We start from the raw sequence: 17,324 nt of genomic DNA, 5'->3' as shown, positions 1-17,324 counted from the left end.
TCACAGAGGCCCTTCCTTGAGAACAACCTGAACCTTTTCAATTTTCCCATGATAACAAGTCATTATTAGGGACACACACACACACATACGTACGTACGTTAGAAATCCTCAGGGTAGTGCAGCCTTAGCCCTATTTTTCTCAGAATATTCATTCCCTTCTAAATTTACCATTTGTTCACGTTTTATTTTATTATTTTTTTATTATATTATTATTTTCAAATATACCTCTTTTTCCTCCTCCAGCCACAAACAACCAGAAGAAAATGAAACACACAATTCTCCCATCAGTCAGAAGCTACCCAGAACTGAATACTTCCCTAAATGGAACCTCTCTAAGTTGACGAAATTAAGTAATTTCATATTCTATCATTAAAACTGAAGATCACTTAGCACATTTCATGTAGTGAAACTGGATCTAGCTTCTTGTTGGTTTTATGGGCATTGGCATTTTAGGCCATATTGCATTAATGAATGAAGTTTTTATAAGTGTGTTCAGGTTTAATGTGACTATTATGCAGGCTAAAAATTTATAGGGGGGAATCCTACTTTCTCCTACAGAGACTGGCTAACCACAGCTCTAACTGAGGAAGTGTTTAAGAAGGCTCTTGTAGGATTTGAACCCAGACAAATCCAAATGAATGTCAAGTAGCATGGATCTAACTAGTTTCCACAATAAAACCATAGTTTTGTCTGTCCTTGTGTATTAATCCAAGTTCCCTTCTTGATCACAATCCTGACATGATTCCACTATTCTGAAAACCTTTTAGGCATTTTTGTGTGCTGATGTCTAGATACTTGTTGCCTGGAGGATATCGACTAATTCCGTTAGGTCCATCTATCCCTGACTATTTTTTATTTACTAAACAGGCTCTCTGTCAGGATGATAGAACCATATTACAAGATATAAATGCATCTATCAAGACAATCTTAGCATAGATAAGTGGACTGGCAGAGAAGGGGGAGAGGGAGAGAGAGAATGCAGAGAAGCATTGAGGTATTGTCCTAATAAAGACAATCCTGGCTCACGCAAGGATTTCTAATTTTTTCCTTTCTTTATTAATACCCAGTTAAAAGCTCCTCTTGACTTCTGCGTTAGGATCACCCTGTATTCTCTACGTGAATTAAAGATTAATCTTATTATTATGGGGAAATTCCTAGTGTGAAAATTTAAGATGTTTGATTTTTGGCTAGCCAAAAATTAACTTTGATGTTCAAAAAATTTCCATTCATTGTATTAAGACAATACAGATTTTACTGTCTAATATGTCATCATTATCACTTAAAAGTAAGAGCCCACTTTCATCACTAATTTTCATCACTAATAAGACAAATATTAGAAAACTTTTATTAATTTTTAAAGCTGTAATGGTAACAAATGTCAGCAGTGAATAACTACCCTTAGAAGAGAAAACAATGCATATTACCTGTGTACATATGAAGGATGCTGATATAATCTATGCCTCTGGGTTTCTTGCATTCTTTGTTGAACCTTATAGGAAATTAATTAAACTAGTTATTTAAGCAAGCAAAGAATATTCTCTGAAGTACACACTTCCAAAAATTAGTCATTATTTAGAATGACCTAAATCAATATCAGAAAAGATGAATCTGCTATACATTTGCATACAGTAAACCCCCACTATTCGCAGGGATTACGTTCCTGAGAAATGTCGCGAATACTGAGTTATGGCTCCCATAGTAATAAGGGGGTTCTGTTCCAAAGTATGAAATATATAAGAAAAACTAGTCTAAAATTTTTTCTACGTATGTATTATATGTACCTTCATAATATGACTAAGTACATAGACAGTACATAGTGAAATGCAAGTATATGGCATCGAAATGAAAATAAGAAACAATTTAATATTAAATGTAATATTTATTAGAAATTTCAAACCAGTGCCTTTGCTAGCAAAAAAACTTATCCCGCCAGTGCTATCACCAGTTTCGCTAAAGTGTTGATAAAGGAGTTTTGCCTTTTCATGAATGATGAGTGAACTTAACGGAATTTTATTTTGAGTTCGGTCTTCTATCCACAGATTTAAAGCTTTTTTCATTTTTTCTAATTTAACATCACGAGTTACAGAGCAAATTTTTGAAGCAATTAGTGCGTTTTCATGGACACTACGGCGGATTTTTTCTTCCGATTTTTTGATTGATCGTACCCTTGACTCATTGATTTTATAATATTTTGCCACTGAGGAGACACTTTCACCATTAGAAATTTTGTCTAATAACTCAATTTTATTCGTTAATGTCATCACCTTCTTTGATCTTTTCACATTTCCCTTGTTATTCGTAGCCATATTTTTGTACGGGTTAGAAAGAACTTGTCCACAATAAAGTCACTTTCTTCCGTTAACACACTCGAAAAAGTCTGTTTTACACTGCAAAACGGTAGATTTATCACTTTTGTAAGCACATCAATTTATAAATTGATAAATTTATTCAATTTATAAGCATATAAATTAAAAGCAAACGACGAAACACCTTCCATGGCAAGCACATAACACATACTGAACAAGTATTAGCGAGAAACATCCATGCTCGCGATATTGTCACCCCCTCCAAGAGTGCTGTTTTGACCGGGAAAGATAATTTTAGACACGCCCATGCTTTTTATGGCAGAAAATGTTCACGGTGCTTTAAAATTCACATTTTTTTGGGTTTCATTTTATATTAAATCAGCGATCGCAAATACGCGAAACCGCAAATACAGATACCGCGAATAGCGGGGGTTTACTGTATACAGTATTTTAATACCTAAGAAAAATATCAAAAATAACAAGACAAATGTGAATTAATACTGTTGTTGTTATTGTTATAGTGCAACTAAGTTGCTATAATAATAGTTGAAAATGATACATAATAATATATTTGTGCGTTACATCTGTACAACTATGTGTGCTTATGGCCTGTTTTCCACGTTGCATGGGCTGAAAAACCCAGAATAACTTGTGGGGGGGGGGCCCTACTGCTATCAGTGCCGGCCTTAGCAAATGCAGGGCCCAATTAGAGTTTGAATTCAACATTAAACCCTCAATATTTTGAAATAATGAAAACCTAAAACTATTAATAATTCTTTATTATTTTTATATGATTACAATTTATTAACAATTAACCAGACATTTTGATAATATAATCAAAACTAATCAGAAGGATAGTTTTCTTGCCTTTTTATTGGCAAAACCTTTCAAAACTTTCTCAAATTTTAAATTCCTTGCTTCTTTTTCAATGGATAAAATTGCAAGGCTGTTGAGTTTCTCTTGAAGCATCATCGATCCCAGATATCTTTTAATTAACTTTAATCGAGAAAAGCTTCTTTCCCCTAACACTGGAATTACTGGAGTTACTGAAATCGTTAAAAATATTCTTAGAGATATGAATAAATTCGGAAATCCAGTGGCTCTTTTATTAGTTGCAAGAAATTTTAAATTATTTAAAGCATTTTAGAAGCACAATTCTGGAAAAATTGGTTTCAGTGCTTCCATTTCCTCCACTCAGTGCTGCATTATCCTATAGGCAAAAAAAAGACATCGGTCTAGGGCCCGATCAGAGGGGGCCCCAAAATCACTCTTTCAAAAACTCCTTGCTGTTTTTTACTATTTTAAGTGATTTTTTATTCGAAACTGAACTTGCTACCTGGCAAGGTCAATGAACTTTATTTTACTTGAAGATTAATTTGAAAATTACGTATTTTTTTTTCCCAAAATGGTTTTACCGATTTTGATGAAATTTATATTTAGTTCTTGTCATATAATTTGCTTATTTTGTTGTCACAATAAAATGATATTGAAAATATTCTTTATTAGTTTTTTTCTTTCTTAATTTTTTAAACTTAACTGCAACCTCTGGGTTGCTGGATCACTCTCACTTCGACTCAAAGTGATCCAACAACATATTATTGAAATTGTGTTACGTTAAACATTTCAATCATAAATGATGATAATGGTAACTTCTCATTCATGCAGAGAGAGAGAGAGAGAGAGATATCAGTGTCAATGTAAAGTAAACATTGGCAGTGAGCTGGATGATTTTGTAATAACTGAGAGGAAAGTGGAGGAGAGATTGTTGAGGATAAACATAAAAAAGGCACCTGGGATGGATGGGATCTATCCAGTTATATTAAAGGAGGCAGCAAAGGAAGTAAGCAAACCCTTAGCCATAATTATGAGAGCTTCTTTGGACTCAGGGGAGGTACCCATAGACTGGAGATGTGCAAATGTAACCCCAATTCACAAAGGAGGATCAAAGGCTGACACAAGTAATTATAGACCTGTTAGTTTAACTTCTGTTCCAGGTAAATTAATGGAGGCACTGGTTAAAGAAGCACTGCAGGATCATCTAGACAAGAATTCAGTTATAGCTCAGACACAGCATGGTTTTGTTAAGGGCAGGTCTTGCCTGACCAATTTGATTGGATACTATGATGCAGTCACAAAAGAACTGGATGCAGGGAATAACTTTGATATTATATATTTGGATCTTAGAAAGGCTTTTGATACTGTTGCACATGGAAGACTGCTGCACAAATTGGAGCAGTGTGGCATTGGAGGCAAATTGCTGCTATGGATAAGGGGATGGTTGGGTGGCAGAAGACAGAGAGTGGTAATCAATGGACATTGCTCAATGTGGACTAATGTTATTAGTGGAGTTCCTCAGGGTTCCGTGTTGGGTCCGTTGTTGTTTTCGGTGTTTATGAATGATATTGATGATGGGATATCAAGTTTAATGTCCAAGTTTGCAGATGATACAAAGGTTGGCAGGGTTGTTAAGGACACTACTGACGCTATGCTGCTGCAACAGGATCTGGAAAGGTTGAACAGATGGGCTGAGAGGTGGCAAATGAAGTTTAACATTGACAAATGTAAAGTACTACATATGGGAAACAGTAACCCCAGAGCAACGTATCAACTCTGCGGTACTACACTGACAGTGGTGGAGAATAAAAAGAACCTGGGGGTAATTGTGCAGGCAGATATGAAGTTCTCTGAGCAGTGCAGACGAGCTGCAAGAGTAGCTCATGGTGTCTTGTCAATGATATACAGGAATTTTTCTAGCAGAGATAAGGAGGTGATTATTCCCTTGTATAAGGCAATGGTTAGGCCACATCTTGATTGCTGTATACAGGTCTGGAGGCCTCATTTCAAGAAGGATGTAGATCTGCTGGGATGGGTACAGAGAAGGGCAACAAGATTAGTGAATGGAACAAAGGGTTGCTTTTACGAAGAAAGGCTTAAGTTTTGCAAATTACAGAGTCTGGAGACTAGGCACCGGCGAGGTGATCTAATAGAGGTGTATAAGGCTTTGAATGGTTTGAGCATGCTCAATGCCAATGGGATTCTTCATCTTGCTCAGAATAATCACCTCAGAGGGCATAAATTCAAATTGAGGAAGGACGGATGTCGGATAGATGTGCGGAAATTTGCCTTTGGCCAGCTGGTGGTTGGTTGGTGGAACCGACTTCCATCACTTGTTGTTGAGGTTGATAGCCTGAACAAATTTAAAGCTCAACTGGACAGGTATTTCAAACGAACGGAGGGGTGAAATGGGAGTGGTGTGTGTGTTTTTTTTTTTTTTTTTTTTTTTTTTGGCTGATGCTGAATAAGCTTGCTTTCTTGCATCATATGCCTCTACTAATGCTAAGAATGAAACAAAAGAAAAAAAGTGATGTGAATACACAAGTTGCAATCCAAAAATAAATTCCATCCACTTTCTGTAGTAAATGAGTGCTACTGGTGAGAAGTTACCACCATTTGTGATTGGAAAGTAAATAAGCCTTAGGAAATCTAAAAATATAAATGTACACATTTTGCCAGTGATTTGGAGAATAAATAAATAAACACAGATGCCTAATCTGCTGATTGCTTAAAAACTGTAAGCAAAACAATGACAGAAGAAAATCAAAAAAATTTTAATGGTCATGAACAACTTTCCATTTCAGCAAAAATTGATGGCATTTAAAATGTAAGAGTTCAAATGTTCGTTTAGTTAAAACATAGAGCTTGACTTTAAAAGAACCGTATTTTAACAGTTAAGAAACCTTGTTGCTAAAACAGTTTCACTGTTTTAACGAAGTAAAACCAGATAAGGGTATGAAAAAACATACGAGTACAGCGCAAATCTGCTGTCATGTCAACATCATGAGCAAGGTTTTGTAATAATATGGTATACTTATTATTAAATTATTTTTATGTATGTAAAATTAAATGAGAAAAGGTTTCTCGGTCTTTCTCGCTGGTACTAATGTGAGTCAATTTATTCCTAAATAAATTTTATAAATATTAAAATTTTTAATATTAATGAAAATTGTCTTTATAATGCTTGGTTTATTCTTGGATTTTTATTGCTCGGAATGAAATTTATTCTTAGACTTTCATTTCTACATATGTTAATGGCCTCTGCATAGAGAGCAATATTCTATTTAAAAAAATGCTCTTGTTTATACTCCGGCACAACCACCAAGGCAGTGGAATTTACAATAACTTATCAACACAAACGTTTCTCATATTTAGCAGTCACAGGCTTGACTTGAACCCCGGTCCATTGAAAGAGTGCCTGCTACTGCACTCACGCCCCTGACCACTCGGCTACATCACTCTGGCCATGTCAAACGATTAAAACTGCACACACTGGAACATACATTTAGAATCTCTAGCTCTCGTAGTAACGAAATTACTGATTATAGTAGAGGAAAGTCTCTTTAAGACATCAGTATATCATTTGTACTTCCGCAGTTATCCAGACAAGACAAAACCAAACAAAAAATAATTACACTAGGGTCACCCAGTAAGTTAATACATGTGATATACCCATATATGTATTATGTCTGTAAATTGCATGTGTTCTCTGGTCGATTTGCCTGTTTTGCTGGACGAACAAACCCCAGTTTCTGGTGGGGGGGGGAGAAAACCTTGCTATCTACGCCTCAGACCGACTAACTCAGCCATGGAGCCCATTAAAGTTCCTCGCGTCATCGAAGGGATTCGAAGCCGGGCCTTTTCCATCCGGTGTGGGGTGGATGGTGACGATACTTCTGTGTTACCACGCAAACAGCTATCCAGAGAAAACCTTGCTATCTACGCCTCAGACTGACTAACTCAGCCACGGAGCCCATTAAAGTTCCTCGCGTCATCGAAGGGATTCGAACCCGGGCCTTTTCCACCCGGTGTCGGGTGGATGGTGACGCTACTTCTGTGTTACCACGCAAACAGCGTGGTAACACAGAAGTAGCTTATACAGAAGTAATTTATACATGCATTTGTAGAATGAAGAATACGACCCATTTCAACTCCATTCAGTTCTTGCAGATCAATTTCAGTTTCAAAATGATGGAATGATTTATTTTCCTTTGCTACTTTATATGCAGTTTGAAAAATTTTTGCAGTTATTTTTTCGTGAGATAAACGTTAAAAAGGGTGCCGGAAAAAGGTGCCGGAACGCCCTTCCGGTGCATTCTATGACAAAAAAAGCACTGGATATACATATAAGCACATAGTAATTTTATCATTATTTGTTTTAACATAATTATTTTTTTAAAACATTAATTTTTATGTTAAAACATGTATTTGATTTTGATCACAGGGAGTTCTTTGCTCCTACTAAAAACCAAGGACGAAGTTTTTTGACCAAAAAGAATTGGAATTCTGTTCAACTTAGAGACAAACACCATTATACATGGTTCTGCCAATTTGATAATCCACAATGGATATTTAATGGAAGTATCCCCAACATATAAGATGTGACAGGTACACAAAAACAAAATTAAGTAAATTAAGTGATTGGTGAAAATGAGACCTATGAGTGCTAAACAGCATTGAGTAACCTAAGTTTCCTACATAGTGCCTTTATCTGCTGACTGATCAGACAGCAATGATTAGGAGTTTCATACTTCTCCACTGAAGCGGTGTATCCTTTTATTTAAAGTAGTGCAATACCAAGGTAATTTGTGATGAAGATACTGCCACAATGAGATCATTTCACTAAGTGACAAACAGTTTGTTTAACATTACTTATGAAAAAACACCTTTGGCCACCACTTACAATAATGTGTTTTAGCCTCTGTAGCACCAGCTTTCACTAATCACTTAATTTTATTTTTGTGTATCTTCTCGCACTCGCATCTCATATATTGTGGATATTTTTTATCACTGCCTACCTTCTCACCAATGAGACTCCAAACAGAGTTGAAACTCGAGCTTGGGTGGGCATGTCTGCACTAAGATGATTTGAGCTGGTTTTTGGTTTGTATTGGCTCCTTTTGTTTCACAAGTGGTTCATGTCTTATTCTGTCTGTCTTCCTTTTCTACTAACTTTTTGTTTTCATCTAGTGTATATCAGAGGTCTTTTTTGACATTTGCAGTTCTTTTTATCAAAAAATTAAAACTTGAGCCTGGGCAGTGGCAAACACTTTAAATAAATCAACAATATACTTCTCCACTGGAACAGGGCATTTTATTTAGATAATCACAATACCAAGGAAACATATGGTGAACGTATCTCCACAATGTGAGATCAGTGCACTAAGTATCAAACTTAGTTTGCTCAATGCTACATAAGATAAATGGCTCTAGCCAACACATACAATAAACTGGAAAATGGAAGAGACTAACAGTTTTAACCTCATATTTTTTATATTTTTTAATATATATATTATATATATTAAAATTAATATATATAATATATATATATTTTTTGAAAATAAAAGGTATAAAAAACATAGCATCTTTAAATATTTAATTTTATTAAAAACTATAAAATTACATACGATAAATATTGCAATCCATTAAAGAAAGATGAAATATTAGTATACTACAAGCAGAATTCAAAAAACCCTTCCTTTTTATTTTCTTCAGAAATTAAAAAGGAAGTTGTCAACTGCCAGGTTCTCTGCAGCATTGCTTTGTTACAATACGGAGTGTCACACTGCAGGGTTATTCAATATAGCAATACTGAATAACCCTGCCATACATTTGAAAATCTGAGACAATGCCAGGATATCGAAGTTAACTGGCTTCTTGTCAGCTGCTGGATAGTCTGTTAGTGAAAATATGACAACTGTAAATAAAGCTTCCACATTTTGTGTACCTTTAACCCACATAATGTGGCTGCTTGCAATGTGCATTAAAGTAATACAGGTAGTTCTCGACTCTACGAGTTAATTCATTCCTAGCGTGCGCTCGTAAAGCAAAAACTTGCAAATCGGGAATTCATTTCCCATATACATAATGTTAAAAATAGGGGTTATGTTCTCAACAATGAAATTAGTTAGCTAATTAGGTTATGTTTAAACAATAATTAATTTATCGAAAGAAATTAAAACGTAAAATCAAGCAAATTATAATAAAAGAGAAATTATTTACGACTTACAAATGTTAAAGAATGCTTATTCTTCATCATCATCGACTAAATGCACACTCGTTGATCACTCATTATTGGCTCGGCACTCATTGGTTTGTTGCACAAGGAACAGTCTTCTTCAGAAATGCTTCAAGAGGCATTTGCTTCCAAGATAATCTTCTCTTTTAATTATAAATTTCACAATTGCATGCATAAGCATTTTTTAACAGCATACACAAAATTGCAACTAACATGATTCGCGTGGAGTAACAAGTTTACGAAGCTTAAAAAAAAAGAAGGAATGAAAAGAAGATACTGAAAACACATTTCACCATAACAACGTAAAAAACCACACGTTTTCACCTATCAGAATTTTCACAAATGCAAGAAGATAGAGTTTACTACCAGTTTATATTTGCTTGTAGTAAGTAACAGAAAAGCCCAATAAACCGGAAAGTGCAAATTATTTTTATTGTTTTATGATCGTGACCTCCAGAAATGTGCTTTAGAAAAATATCACAAAGTCATTTAAAATTGATTCTTATAACGGAACACATGATAAGGATGAAAGTGTAGTGCATTTTAATGATTTGAATTGGTAACTAATACAATTTACAAACCATGCTCACGACCTTTTATATGGCCTTAAGATCACGCTCATGACCTTAAAAATGACATTTTAGAGAGATAAATAGCTTAGTTATACAGCAAAAATTTCAAATTCTGAGATTTGAAACGAATTACAAAAAAACAATGTGTTATTGGGTTTACATTACGATATTTTAACGATACGATGGTGTCGTATCGTAACTGATTAATATCGTAAAGTGGGGTACGCTCTATTGTATAGCTACACACGTGGTTTGGAATACGGTATTTATGAATGTTTAACATTCATTTTTTGCAATTAATGTTCATATTTTCAATTTTTGTTGATACTTGATACTTGGGGGAAAAACTCGTAAACCCAGGAACTCGTAAAGCGAGAACTGCCTGTATTGGGTTGTGGGGTTATATTTCAAGAAAATATACTATACTGAAAAGTTGATACACTCAGAACGAGCTCTCCTGGTGGTGTCAGATTTTTAAACATAAAGCAAATTTATTTCTGTAAGTTGAACATGATCCCCAAGCTTTAGTGACCATAAACTTTCTACAGCCAGTGAAAGCAAGCTCTCTCTGTGATTGAAGCTGAATGTAATACAGCATATAATTTTTTTTTTATTTTAACTACTTTGAAATATAACCCTGCAAGATGGAACACGCATGTAGAAAGGGTGGTAGAAGGGAGATTAGGTACACAGATATTTTTAGCAAAAATGAATGGATACAGTTCATTCACTTTTCTTTGGGCTTAGAGAAACACAAAGAGGAAGGTGAATGAATGTTGAAAGCATCAGAAGAAAAAAAAAATAAATAAATAAAATAGGACAATCACACTATCATTAAAAACGTAACAGGAAATGGGATAGTATGGAATAAAATAACGAATCGAAAGCTGATAGTCCAGCAGTAATGATACATACTATTACAATTATCTGATTGGTACTACTAAATCTCTTACACATAATGCAAACTGTATACATCAATTTTATTTGAATATATACTTTTTGATTAGTAAATTTCAAATGTTAACTTGGACCATTTGAAATTTCCAAAACTCTAACGGTTATTACTGGTACAACCAATTACTTGTTTTTATGCATGCATAGCTACTGATTTTCTTCTGTTTAAGCCAATAAATTATCATTATTCTTACATTGTCATATAAGACTTATTATATTGCAATCTCCTCTTATGCATGTTAATCACAACGGAGTAATATGGTAAAACCTGGTTCAATTTTTACCTGTTTTAGATTTAAGTTTTGAAGTTCTGAATAAGACAACAACATGTCAGTCTTTAGTCCGTATCATACTTATATACCATACAGAATTGTCACAATTGTTCCATTTAAAATAATCCCAAATCACTTAGTTTCATTTTGATAAACATGTTTTTGAAAAGACAATCAACACGTTAATTTAACTAAAATGAGAAAGATAACAATTGTACTGTGGAGAAATTCAGTCAAACATAATAACACAGATTGCTAAGTTTCATTTTTGCAGCCATTATAACTAGAGTCATGAAGCTAGACATTTCAAATCTGGTAAGCTGTACATTAAACTTAGCACTATTTTCTTTATTATATATAAAGCTAAGAGAAAATCATTTGCTGTTTAAGAGTTGCAATCCATGTTAAAAATAGTCTTTTTTACTGCTGTTGCTTGTTCAGCAAACTTCATAATATAGTAAGAACTACATACTTGCATATTGCAGTCATATAATATAAGACTTATGTAGTCACAACAAGAACTGTATATAACATACAATTTTTGTGCAAGACTGTGACTATGTTGATGTCACTCTAAAACAGCCTAGAGCAAAGAGAGACAGGAAATGTCCAATGTGAGCACAGCTGTAAAAATGTAAGCATGATTAACTTTATGGTTAATCGCTTGTACATAAGAACAGTTATATTTCCACCTTTACTGTATGTTGCTGAAAGTTGGGCCTCAGCGGCACCGTCAATAAAGCAACCACTCTTTGCAGCAGAATTCTGGCCCCTAAAGTGGGCCAACAGGAAGCACAACCTTCCAGCTCTGATTCGTACCATGCAGCTTTCTGACTCTCTTGGGATTCCACAGGTTCCCACCTTAATCGACGACCAATGCCTCCTAGCAACAGTCAAGATGATAACATGCATAATTGCAACACCTTCATTCTGGGATACCTGCTGTGGCTGGAGGATTCCCCCTGCTTTTTTTTTAAAATTCTGCTGACCTTAAGGCCAATCCCGAGCTCTACCTATTTTCAGCACGACTCCATCTCTCGGACAGGTTCCTCCCTCAGCAGATGCTTAAGCAAATCCAGGTACTTGACGCCGGCCCTGAACAAATTCACCATTGACACCGGACATACAGGGAAAAAAATTACGACTAGCAGGACTAATCAGTAATGACTGATCTGTACCGTGCATCTGCTTCTGGCTGATTGAGCTGGTGCTCTTATCTCGATGTTAAGCCAGCTCAATCAGACCTAACTCTTGAAGAGTTCTCTCCTTTGTATTGAAATATGTTTTCATTTGTATAGTTACCTTTTTTCATTTTGTAAATAATTGTTCGAGTATTTCAGAAGTATCGGGAGGCTGTAAACCCCTGGCTTTATGGCTGTGAAGGGCAATAAAAATTCTCTCTCTTCGATATTAATCATAGAGGTTTATTTGCATGCTTAAAATAATAGATTTAAATTCTACACAACCAAAGTAAAACTGACAACTATAATCTATCTCACTTCGCTCTTAGCTGATTTAAAGAACATTAAACTGATCACCAGCTCATGCAAGCACTGTATGACCAGTTACACAGCAGGCACTGGTAAGAGCAGTTTGCAGTGAGTCACTAAGTTTACTAAATAAGAATCACTAAAAGAGAAAGATGCCATGTTAAATAAACAAAGAACTTATTTTAACATATAGCTTGTCAGCTTCATGACTCTAATAGCAACAAAACTGAAACGGCAATATTTGTTATTATCTGTGAGAAATTCAATAAATTTCTCTGTAGTACATTATTAAGAAGAAAATGTCATGTAAATTGATAAAGACTGCACATACCACATGGTAAATTATTCCTTAAGAAGAATAATAATTTTTTTTTTTTTTTTTTTTATATTATTCTCCACTGCAAAGTGTTTTTTTGGAGCAAATTCACTGATATTCTCTCTGATATTGGGTACACAGATGAAGTGAAATAAAGAAATATTTTAAGGGCAATATATATTTGGATAACACATACTGTAAAATTCGTGAACTAAAAGCTGGTTAGATGTACAAGAATTCTCCAGCATGCAATTCTTGAGGAAGGGGTATCAAAAAGTTTATCTCTTGCCTTGTATCCTGAAATTGCAGTCCCATAGCAAGTTACAATATGTTCAGTGACTCGTCTAGACACAGTAATGTATGAATCACCCATTTTTCTACAGTCGGCCTGAATTAGCAATGTTGATGGAAGGTGCATCAACTGTTGTTTCAAATAAGGGAAATGTGCAAGTGAAATTCATAAAATGTTATTAACAGATTTTGGAGAAGATGCTATGTGTGTCATTCAAAGACTTCAATAGTTTGCAATGCTTACAGTCTGCTTGTCTGTCCAAGATGATCCTCACTCCGGCTGCCTTCCAATTTCAAAAATCGATGATTCAATCACTTATGCTTCTGATCAGATCAGGAGTGATTGATGTTTAAATGCTTATTATAACCCTGGGTTCAGTGCTGGGTACACTGTGGTTTTCTATATTCTTTAATGATATTGTTGAAGGTATAGGCTTAATGTCTAAGTTTGCAGATGACATAAAGGTTGGCAAGGTGGTAAATTAAATGAGAGTAATCAAGGTATACATTACTGCAACAAGATCTAGAAAAATTGGTTAGATGGGCTAAGAAATGGCAACTGAAATTCAGTGTTTGCCCCAGGACCTATCGAATGGCAGCACCACCCGGTGAATTTAACTGACTGCTCAGCTAATATTTAAGCATTTCTCACAGTATTGTATGATACCGATCTTGATCAATATTAATTCAAACATACTATGTGATCGAGGTTAATACAACAGGAGCGGACGCCAATCCAGCTGGAATTGTGCTCGGGTGCCGAAAGATTGGTAGAACTCAGCTTTCTGGTACGTAACTTACCTACACAGTTATAAGACCTCCCACTATTCGACCATCACGCTGACGTCATGCAGCCATCGCATAGTCAACACTGTGAATCCAGATTACTGAGAATATTGTTGTGTGCTTTATGCTGAGCTATTAGATGATAGTCGGTTGGTGGCATCGATGTTGGTTGAATTCTGCGATTCGCTGAGATTCACTTAGATTCGACTCAGATTCACTTTTGCTATTCAAATCTTTTGGGCAGCACTTTGAGTTGACTCAGCGTATTGACTCACTCCCTCTGCAGCCATCTCTATGGCAAGCTGAGTAGAGCAAACCCACTACTTGGAGGGGTTATGTTCCTGAGAAACTGCACAAATACCGAAAATGCAAATACTGAGTTATGGCACCCACAGTAATAAAAGGGTTCCATTCCAAAGTATGAAATAGATAAGAAAAACTAGTTTAAAAATTTTGTCTACGTATGTATTATATGTACCTACATAATATTATAGTGAAATACAAGCATATGGTATCGAAATGAAATAAGAAACAATTTAATATTAAATGTAATATTTATTAGAAATTTCAAACAAATCTTTAAAAAACAACCCAGTTTCGTCTGCATTGAACACCTGTTCGGGAACATATCCTTTGTCCAGAATTAATTTTTTTTAATTCAGTCGGGAAACTCTCTGCAGCCACGAAATCTGCTGATGCAGACTCGCCTAAAAGTTTCACATTATGAAGGCCATATCGACTTTTAAGACTTTCGCTAAAGTGTTGATAAAAGTGTTTTGCCATTTCATGAATGATGTGAACTTAACGTAATTTTATTTTGAGTACGGTCTTCTATCCACAGATTTAGAGCTTTTTCCATTTTTTCTAATTTAACATCACGAGTTACAGAGCAAATTTTTGAAGCAATCAGCATGTTTTCATGGACATTACGGTGGATTTTTTCTTCCGATTTCTTGATTGAATGTACTAGTGACATTGATTTTATGTTTTGCCACTGACGCGACATTTTCACCATTAGAAATTTTATCTAATAACACAATTTTACTCACCAATGGCATCACTCTCTTTGATCTTTTCACAATTCCCTTGTTATTCGTAGCCATATTTTCGTAAGGGTTAGAAAAGAACTTGTCCACAATAAAGTCACTTCCTTTTAACAATTAACACTCAAAAAGTCTGTTTACATTAACACTGCAAAACAGTATATTTTTCACTTTTGTAAGCATATCAATTAAAAGCAAATGAAACCTTCCATGACAAGCGCATAACACATACTGAACAAGGATTATTATTATTATTAGTAGTAGTAGTAGTAGTGGCATGTGATGCAAGAAAGCAACTGTATGAGCTTATGCAGCATCAGCCAAAAAAAAAAAAAAAAAAAAAATCAAACCATTCCCTCCAAATGCCTGTCCAGTTCCTCCTTAAATTTATTTAACCTATCAACTTCTACGACAGATGGAAGTTTATTCCAGCAATTACCCACCTGCTGGTTAAAGGCAAATTTCCGCACATCTATTCTACATCTGTCTTTTCTTAATTTGAATTTATGCCCCCTTAGGTTCGTAATCTGAACAAGTGAAGGATCCCATCAGAATTCAGAATTCAGAATGCTCAACCCATTCAAGGGTTGAATGGGTTGAGCATTCTGACTCAATCAGATCACCGCGCAGGTGCCTAGTCTCCAGCCACTGCAATTTGCAGAACTTAAGCCTCTCTTGGTAAGAGGATCCCTTCATCCCCCTCACAAATCTTGTTGCCCTTCTCTGTACACGCTCAAGCAAATCTACATCCTTCCTAAAATGAGGCCTCCAGACCTGTATGCAGTACTCAAGGCGTGGCCTGACCATTGCCTTATACAGAGGGACAATGGTCCCTCTGTATAAGACAATCAACTCCTTTTCCCTGCTAGCAAAATTCCTATATATCATTGACAAAACCCCATGACCTGCCCTGGCAGCCTGTCTGCATTGCTTAGAAAATTTCATATCTGACTCCCAGGTCTTTTTCATTTTCTACTACCCAAGTGTAGTACTGCACAGTTGGTACATTCCTCTGGGGTTACTTCTACCAATATGCAGTACTTTGCATTTGTCAAGGTTAAACTTCAGTTGCCACTTCTTAGCCCATCTGCCCAAATTATCTAGATCCTGTTGCAGTACACACTGCCATTAACAACCCTGCCAACCTTTGTATCATCTGCAAACTTTGACACTAAGCCTGATATACCTTCATCAATATCACTGATAAATATACAATACAACAGATAAATATACATTAGTGGGAAGCATCTGTGCTCACGATTGTCACGATTGCCATTAACAACCCTGCCAACCTTTGTATCATCTGCAAACTTTGACACTAAGCCTGATATACCTTCATCAATATCACTGATAAATATACAATACAACAGATAAATATAACATTAGCGGGAAGCATCTGTGCTCACGACTGTCCCCCCCCCCCACTGAGTGCTGTTTTGACCAGGAAAGATGATTTTAGCTATGCCCATATTTTTTATGGCGGAAAATGTTCACGTCGCTTTAAAATTCACATTTTTTTTTGTTACATTTTATATTAAATCGGCAACCACAAATATGCAAAATTGCAAATAGCGGGGATTTACTGTATTATAATTCCACAAGCTATTACATCATGTTAAATTCTGTGAATTGTTAGATACTCCGGGGGTTCACATCTGGTAAGTATGGGTTTGGCACACCCACAGTCCTGAGCTGGATTTCATCATTCTTCTATTTTCTTGGTGATTCTCTCCACCCCTCTCCCTCTCTCTCTCAGGGTAACTCAGAAATTTTTTTTTGGCTGATGCAGCATAAGCCATAAAAGCATGTTGTACCATATGGCTAATAATAATAATAATGCATTTTCTTGGTCTCCATACATGAAATAAATATAATAATATATATTGCAATAAAATAAAACAAAGTAAGAACCCATAATGAGTAAGAAGTTAAATCAGAAAACATTTAAATTTAAACATTTAGATTTAAAAATTTTTCATTATTTTTTTACATTGAATTCTAATAAAATAGTTTTTTTAAATTTGTTATTAAAACATTCTACTTTTTAAATAAAAAGTATCTTATTTGTTAAATTTAGTGTGTTTATGTATATAGTCAGTCCTCGTATAGCACGATAGTTGTGTTCCTAGAAACCCTCGTGCAATGCAAAATCGTGCAATATAAACAACAGGCCCCATTGGAAAAATAGGGTTAGGTGCCAACTACCCAAGATTGAACACACA

At 35.3% G+C, this 17,324-nt stretch overlaps 1 protein-coding gene across 2 annotated transcripts in view; it reads right to left on the bottom strand.

Annotated features, from left to right (window-relative positions):
* Positions 1-17,324, bottom strand: part of LOC150081505 (uncharacterized) — a 363,757-nt gene that overhangs the window by 188,031 nt on the left and 158,402 nt on the right. For both annotated transcript variants that reach the window (XM_090379341.1, XM_090379342.1), the window contains exon 7: positions 1,425-1,489. In XM_090379341.1, coding sequence (XP_090235467.1) covers positions 1,425-1,489 — 65 coding nt within the window. The remainder of the gene's footprint in view (positions 1-1,424; positions 1,490-17,324) is intronic.

The sequence above is a fragment of the Mastigoproctus giganteus genome, chromosome 8 (genome assembly GCF_048544385.1).
Source record: "Mastigoproctus giganteus isolate SK-2022 chromosome 8, ASM4854438v1, whole genome shotgun sequence".
Classification (NCBI taxonomy): Eukaryota; Metazoa; Arthropoda; class Arachnida; order Uropygi; family Thelyphonidae; genus Mastigoproctus; species Mastigoproctus giganteus.
Note: the sequence above shows the minus strand (reverse complement) of the source record. Positions and strands in the feature narration are given on the sequence as shown.